General features: G+C 48.7%; 1 protein-coding gene across 2 annotated transcripts; it reads right to left on the minus strand.

The window, feature by feature from the left end:
- Positions 1–1879: 1879 nt before the first annotated feature.
- IFT22 (intraflagellar transport 22) lies at positions 1880–7856 on the minus strand. Of its 2 annotated transcripts, XM_059154938.1 has the most exons (5): positions 7699–7856; positions 3849–3925; positions 3642–3731; positions 3166–3368; positions 1880–2470 (listed from the first exon to the last, which is right to left on the minus strand). In XM_059154938.1, exons 1-5 carry the CDS (start codon positions 7735–7737, stop codon positions 2322–2324), a joined length of 558 nt encoding a protein of 185 aa, XP_059010921.1. In that variant the 5' UTR covers positions 7738–7856; the 3' UTR covers positions 1880–2321. The 2 variants fall into 2 exon arrangements, with proteins under 2 accessions (XP_059010921.1, XP_059010922.1); XM_059154939.1 differs by lacking the exons at positions 3642–3731; positions 3849–3925; positions 7699–7856 and adding an exon at positions 3466–3600.
- Positions 7857–8143: the final 287 nt, after the last annotated feature.

Consider the following 8143-nt stretch of genomic DNA (forward strand, 5'->3'; position numbering starts at 1 on the left):
AACAGTCAAATTCAGAGAGACAAAAAGTGGAATGGTGGGTGCCAGGAGTCTGGGGGAGGGGGGTGTAGGGAGTTAAGTGTTTAAAGGGTACAGCATTTCAGTTTGGGATGGTAAAAATGTTCTGGAGATAGAAAATGGTGATGGGTGCACAACACCACAAATGCATGGAATGCCACAGAACTGTACTCTTATAAATGGTTGGTTATAATGGCAAATTTTATATTATGCATAGTTTACACCAAGTTTAAAAAGCGTAACAGGGGGCGCCTGGGTGGCTCAGTGGGTTAAGCCACTGCCTTCGGCTCAGGTCATGATCTCAGAGTCCTGGGATCGAGTCCCACATCGGGCTCTCTGCTCAGCAGGGTGCCTGCTTCCTCCTCTCTCTCTGCCTGCCTCTCTGCCTACTTGTGATCTCTCTCTGTCAAATAAATAAATAAAATCTTTAAAAAAAAAAAAAAAAGCGTAACAGGATTGTTAAATTAAAAAGTTATCCTAAGTGATCAAGTAAACCTCCTTGCAGGTTTATAATGAGAATGCTGCATCTCTTACTACTGTAATTGGATAATATTTGAGAATATTCACCTGCTATATTCTCGATTCCCCTGAAAATCCTGTTTTTCTCCCAGGAAGCTGAGAGTTGAGGATGCGCCAGACAGGCCAGCTGTGGCAAGGAGCGCAGTGATCCTGCCACAGAGACCCACAGAGATGTGGGATGTATGGAGGGCACAGCTGGTTCTCAGAGATGTGCAGGGCCAGGCCCAGCCAGGATGTGACAGAGTCAGCCTGGGACTCCTAGTTCCGTGAGGAAAACCCATGCTATTGGCCGTACCAGTCCTGGCCTTGACACAACATGGCCAGTAGGGTGGTCAGCGACATCCTGACAAAGGTCAGGAAGGGAACCAGAGGACCTGCCCTTGGTACAGCTGCCCCAACAGTAGCAAAACCCTGTCCAGACACCCTGACGCCTTGGGGAAAAGGGTGCAGAAGTAGACTGCAACCTTGAATTGATAAAATATTTATCCTAGAGACTGAACTAACATGGAAACTTTCAAATTGCAAGAGATAGAAAAACAAGTTGAGTCTCACTATTCATGGTCCTTATATTCTGTAAATTCGCCCCATGCACTGGATGAGGGATGCCAGACCCCTGCTTCTGGGGAAATGCAGGGTCCCGTGCCTGTGCGCCTCTGATCACATTTCATCTACCATCAATATGTAACTTTGTTTTATGGATGCTTCTGTTTAAAGACATCTTATTCAATATACATTGTTGATTTCATTGACATTGAACTCGCAGCCAACAGCAAAGAACTCAGGCTGGAATGAGGCTTATGGAAAGCACTGCTTTAGATAAGACACATCACAGCTTTCTTGCACTTTGCAACATTAGCCAACCCTTCCGTGCCACCTTTGGGGGTCATTTTAAACAGCGAAACCACTCAATGAAAAGCACAGAAATGTGAAAATGTGGCACCCAATAGGCTGTGACAAGGACACTTGTTTATAGTATGAGAGCTGAAACAAGAAAGCAGAGTGTTTCAGCCTCAGCTGGAAACATGCGTGACTGATGATCCCAATTTTGGGCCGCTCTGAATAACGGAAAGCGCTGTATTGATCTGGGGGTTACAGATTAGTTTGAGCTAGCAGGCAAATTTGCAAAGCAGAACTCATGAAGGAGGATCAATTGTACCCTCATTTGGCATCAAATGTGGTCTACCCCCTCCATATCTAGGAGGAGCAGAACATGAGATTTTAGGCCAATTACACAAAATGGAAGAATCTATCATCTTCCCCCATATTGAAGGTGTAGGACCTGAGTGTTGTACCCTACCTCCCTGTAATTTAGAGGAACAGAATGGCAGCCCCACAAAGGTAAAGATTTCTATGTGTTTTGCTCCTGCTGTTTATTGTCAACAGCACAAAGTGCAGCATGACACGTCAGTCTTTGCTGAGTGAACTAAGCAGTGAAAATCACCTTCAAACCAATACACAGGAATTAAACTATTGCCTGTCATTTGGTTCTGACAGTTACAATTCCACAATTTTTATCACTTGATGTTTATGAAGAGGAAAGAAAAACAACTCAGTTTTCCAGCTCTTGGAGAGGTTTGGGGCAAAGGAATCAGAATGGCACTACCAAGGGCAGGGAATGAATGGTGTGAGTCCACTGCCTGGCTGAGCGGACCCTGAGAGCAGATAAGGGAAAGGTCTTCCACAGCCACATGGAGGAGGACACATCAGTAGCTGGGTCAGATTCCAGAGCTGCTCTGGGGAGCAAGCTGACCTTACGTGCCACACGGAAGAGTTCAGATAAAGGATGCTTAGGTGATAATTGACATCTCCTCCCGGTCTCTGCTTTCAGACACTGAGTTGATGATGCTTTTTAAGTACTTTAGGAACTCCGACCTGATCTCTTCAGGGTCATCCTCCAGATTCGAGTGCACCAGCTTCAGCTTGTTCAAGGGGGGCGCTTTAAAAGGAAAATAAATGTAATTAGGCATGAACCTTTAAGGAGGGCCCCTTTCTGGCTCCCACTGGGCTGAGTCTTATTGAAGCCAATTTGCTTAACTTTCTAGAGGCCAAACATAAAAGTTGTGTCTTGCCCGCCATGATTTAACAGAAGAAGAAATGTTTCACCAGGGGCCAGGGCGGCTGAGCTCAGCATCGTGTTCGGCATACAGTAGGTGCCCAATAAAGAGTGCTACAACACTGCCACCTGGTGATGGGATAACAACACTACAAGCCACTTCCCCGTCCTCTTCTTACACCAGAAAGGAAGAGATTTCGGAGTATTGTGAGTGGCCTTCCAGGAGCACTTTGTCACTCTGTCGTGGTGTGTGTCACATGCTAACTGGGAGTTCTTCCTGAGACAAGACCAGTCAGGAAAGAATGTCCCTCATTGTACTGATGAGCGGCTAAAAACCAGATTTTTTTTTTCCTTCTTGGTGTCTCCCTGCTTTTAAAGTATCTCTGGCCTGGCCTGGCTGCTAGGACAGACCTTCCAACCTGGAGATTCCAATTTACGCGGTCGGAAGAACAAAGAACAAGGACACAGGTGGCGCTCAATAATTGCACAGAGCCGCCGGGTTCAAAGACACGGGGACAATATACATTGCCCAGAGCACTCAAGACGAGAGCAGAAAGGAGAAAGGGCAGTGTCCTCACACAGAGACGGGCTTCCTTTATCGCTTCCGGAGCCTGGTTTGTGGTGCGCGATCAACAGACACTGGGTGTCTTGGAGGAGCTGCTGCTGGACGAAGCAGGAATACCACATCTCGATTTCCTTCAGGTGGCTGGGGAGGTCGGCGTTGAAGACAATCACCACCCCGTGCGAGTCCTTCATCAGGGCCGGCCAGCAGGACTCGAACCTGCAAGGCAGAGTAGGAGGCACGGTGAACGTCAGGGGGCTCCGGTTTCTAGCTGAGGCCTTTAAAGATAATGTCTTAGGGTTAACTGATGGATGACCTGTCATGGTGTCATAACCCAATCGTTCAGGTTTCAAGAGCCGTGCATGTCACCAAATAATTGGTCATGCCCCTAATACATGCTAGGAAGTGTGCTGGGCCAGAGTCCAAGGTGCTTGGCGGGCAGCTGAGTCTTGAATCATTTGACGAAGCCAACCCCTTTTAAAGGAAACGTACTTTGGATCACCGCCACAATCCCACAGCTCAAATTCACACCCCGTGCCTTTGGCATTGCTGGCCACATGTGGGTTCTCAAATTCCAGGATCCTAGAAATAAAAACAACAGTTGCATCTCCATTTTGGATAGAGTATACTTGGGGAATGCCACTGGCACCAAAAGGGGGGCGGTGGGCCTCTCCGGGAAACAGATTTGTCGGGGCTCACCTCACTCCTTGGGTTGGGTTGTATTCAGTGATGTCAGAAGATTCTGTCAGGAAGTTGGCCAAAACGGTTTTTCCACTCTGTGGAAAAGATAATGAAAGGTTTCTGCTGAAGAGCAGAAAAGTAAACCATAAACGCGCCCTCTGATACCTGGCTCGGAGCCGGGCGTGATGGCGTGTAGGCCACGGTCATGCGAGAGCACCAAGGCAGAGGGTTCTCTCTGGTTGGGCGGCCTTGCTGCCTTACTGTATGTGGTGAGCGCAAGCTGGTCTGGGACCCAGCATGCGTGGGGTTCTAATGCTGGCTCTGCCTCTGGGTAACCTTCTTATTATGTTGGGTAACCAACCTTCTTACCCACGCTGGCTCTCAGTTAACTTATCTGAGAACAGAAAAAATCGTTAGTGTGAGTCTCTCTCTTGCCATGCTCCTCTCCACACCAAGAAACCAGTCTGTCACAGATACGAAGCTCACTGAGGTCTGGAAAGGGAGCTCCTCAAGGTCACACAGAAGTTCAAGGTTAGAGCTGGGTCCCACAGTGGCTGGCCAGGCCACACTCTCATACAGGGCTCTTTCTCCTTCTAGATAATACAAGTCATACGCAGTCCTATTAACAAGACAGCCCTCCTGGTCCTTCCGCCCAAAGTAGCCATCTGTCCATCCATTCCATTCCCTCCCCAAAGTTGGTAACTATGATCTGTTTTCAGAGATTTTTCTGTATATTTATATCACTCATTTAGGGGATATTGCATGTGCTTGGATGTAAGATGAGGCGTTTTTTTTTTTTCCCCCTGCAAATTATTCCTCAGATGAAAGGGAATCTCTTACACTCGAGTCCTTAAAAATCTCTGAAAGTATGCCCTGCTCTTGCAAGTCGCTTTTTTTGAACAACTACTTGACTAGAATCATTTCAATCGATGACAGCTTTGGAGGCTTGCAGAGGTCACGCGACAGAATCAGAAAAAGGAGGGGGAGGGCCTTAATCTTGCTTTAGTAATTCTTCCTGAGTGTGAGGTCTCACAAACTAAATGTCACTTCAAAGTAACACAGTTGAGGGGCGCCTGGGTGGCTCAGTGGGTTAAGCCTCTGCCTTCGGCTCAGATCATGATCTCAGGGTCCTGGGATCGAGCCGGGCATCGGGCTCTCTGCTCACTGGGAAGTCTGCTTCTCCTTCTCTTCCTGCTCCCCTCCCCCAAAAAATAAATAAATCTTAAACTCTCTCTTCTTTCTTAAAACAAAACAAAACACAGTTGAGTGGTTATGTTTGTGGAGACCATGCATATTTAACTATAGGATAAACGAATAAAACAAAGGACCTGATGTCATGGGAATGGTTCTTGGGGCTGGAATACAGTTGTAGAAACGGGGTCATACACAGATTCAAAAAATGCTCATATTCTAAACAACTCAGATGGTGTGCTTTGTCATATCTTTGTCTTTTATTTTTTTTTTTAGTTTTATTTATTTAAGTCATCTCTACACCCAATGTAGGGCTCAAACTTATGACTCTGAGATCAAGAGTCGCACACTCTTCCGACTGAGCCAGCCAGGTGCCCATCATGTGACTTAAAAGCAGCTTCGGTCCTAAAATCAACTCGGATGTCAAAGGTGCTGGTGAGGAGCCAGCATTTTAAAGCTGTGTCATGAAATACAAGTAAGGAATAAAGCAAATCCAAATTAATATATGTCTTTAATGAACTTTTAAATGTGTACATAGCTACACGGATACATAAGACATTATAGAAGTGTATTTATATATTGCATCAATGCCCTTAAAGTTTATGTATGCATATTGGTCAAAACCAATTGATTGAGGGGGAGGGTTCTTCTGGGAAAATGAAGAAACTATGAGGCACATCGGGTATCCACCTTGCCCGGAGCTGCTGAACACAAGATACAGTCGTATTAAACACGAGGCTAAAAATCAAGCGGATAATGCCATAGGGACTTTGAATTGGGTGGTCAGGGAAGAGTGAAAGGGTGAAGTTTCCACTGAGACTGAATGACAAGGAGTCAACCCAGCCTTCCAGGGGGAGGGAAAAACTGGTTGAATGGCACCAGGCCAGGAATGGGCCCAGCATGTTAAAGGAATAGAAAGGTTGGCCATGGGGCGCCTGGGTGGCTCAGTGGGTTAAGCCTCTGCCTTTGGCTCAGATCATGATCTCAGGATGCTGGGATGGAGCCCCACCTCGGGCTCTCTGCTCATCAGGGATCCTGCTTCCCCCTCTCTCTCTGCCTGCCTCTGCGCCTACTTGTGATCTCTCGCTGTCAAATAAATAAATAAAATCTTAAAAAAAAAAAAAAAGGTTGGCCAATCTGCATACACAGTATTGAGGTAGAGGGGGATATGTGCATGCGGAAATACACTTTGCTATTGAAGCTGGGTGATGAGTACTAGGAGTTCCTTGTTTTTTTCTCCCCTTATATGTTTGTGAATTTCCATTAAAAAAAAAAAAAAGAAGATGTTTATGCTTTGTTTACTTCTCACAATTCTATGCATATTGTTATTACCTGTCTACTTCATTCACTAGTTTATGTCTCGGCAAGGTCTCCATGTCACTCCACACAGACGTGCCTCCTTTTGGGCAACTGCTGGGGTCTTCCCCCCGGAAGAATATCCCTTAGTTTTTTGAGATGTTCTCTTATTGGTGGGCACCTAGGGTGTCTCCAGCTGTTCAGTATCCTTCAGTATCCCCTCTGGGGAACCTAGGTAAGGTCCAGCTGCTGTAGGTTTTGAGAAATGTTGAGTGCGGCCCTGAAAGCTACGCATGTCTTAACATTGGATAACTGGATTGCCCGTAAAGCTGTTAGCAATCAGCAGAAGCCTAAAGTACTCATTTCCCTACAAGCATCCTCATGTTTCCTGGTTATCAGAGTTCTAACCTTTTTTCATCCACTCTGATGGGCAAGTAAGTGTCATCTCATTGTTTTATTTATTTTTAAAAATATTTTATTGATTTATTTGACAGATCACAAGTAGGCAGAGAGGCAGGCAGAGAGAGAGGGAAGCAGGCTCTCTGCTGAGCAGAGAGCCGGATGTGGGGCTCTATCCCAGGACCCTGGGATCATGACTTGAGCTGAAGGCAGAGGCTTAACCCACGGAGCCACCCAGGCACCCTGCACGGCGTGTTTTTAAACAAGCCCTCCAGGCCACTCGGATGCGAGCTTATGACGGAGAATATTCACTATTTCAACAGTGGTTATTTGACATTAAGTTTTAGTCCATGGGAATCTTATTCCTATGTACGGTGTGAGGTCCACGTATAGTTTCTTTCTCTCTTTCTTTCTTAAGATTTTATTTATTTATTTGAGAGACAGTGAGAGAGAGCACGAGAGAGGAGCAGGTCAGAGAGAGACGCAGACTCCCCGTGGAGCTGGGAGCCCGATGCGGGACTCGATCCCCAGACTCCGGGATCATGACCTGAGCTGAAGGCAGTCGTCCAACCAACTGAGCCACCCAGGCGTCTCTCCACGTGTAGTTTCATCAACACCATCACCACCACCAGCACCACCACCACCAGCACCACGCACACTGCGAGCGAACTGTTCAAACACCACGCATATCTCCTCTCCCTTTCTTGTCCCACAGACATGTTCCTTAGGGCCAATCCAAGGGGCAAAGGAGACTCGCGGGACCTAGACTCTGGTTCCAAAACGCGAGTCACTACTTTCAGGACTTAGGGTAACGGAGTCGAGGTCTGGGGGTCGGGCGCCGAGTTCACGCGGCGGCCAGCGTCGCCCACGGGGTGGGCGCGGTGGGACAGGACTCTCGCCTCCTAGGGGGGGCTCCCGGCGCAAGGCACAGTCCCGCGTCGCCCCGGGGCCCCGCCCGCTGCCCCCGCCGGCCGGGCCTCACCTCGCAGGGCCCGACGAAGAGGATCTTGGCCTTCAGCATCGCGGTCGGCCGCCCTCAGGCCCCTCAGAGCCCCCCGCCCCCGGGATGACCGGAAGCCGCCGCGCCGACTGGCTGTCTCGGTTTCCACGGCGACGGGAGCGACCCGCGGGGGCCGACGGGAGTGGGCGGGGCCGCGGCGCGCGGCCGGGAACGCGCTTGCGCTTCGGGGCTGGGAGCGGCGGTGCCAGGCTAGAGGAAGGGTGGCAGGGGAGCAAACCACCCGGATCCAAACTCGCTTCTGAGTCCGGAGAGCCGCAGAGCTCACCCGCCTCCCTTTTTTTGTAGGCTGGGGACAGATTGCAGCCCCCTGATGTGTGCTCCTCCCTGTAACCCCAGCTCAGACGGGCCATGATGCTGGTGAGCTGGGGTTGGGAGCTGGCCTTGGGAGGCCATCGTCACTCCGGCA

Source organism: Mustela lutreola, chromosome 17, assembly GCF_030435805.1.
Source record: "Mustela lutreola isolate mMusLut2 chromosome 17, mMusLut2.pri, whole genome shotgun sequence".
Taxonomy (NCBI): Eukaryota; Metazoa; Chordata; class Mammalia; order Carnivora; family Mustelidae; genus Mustela; species Mustela lutreola.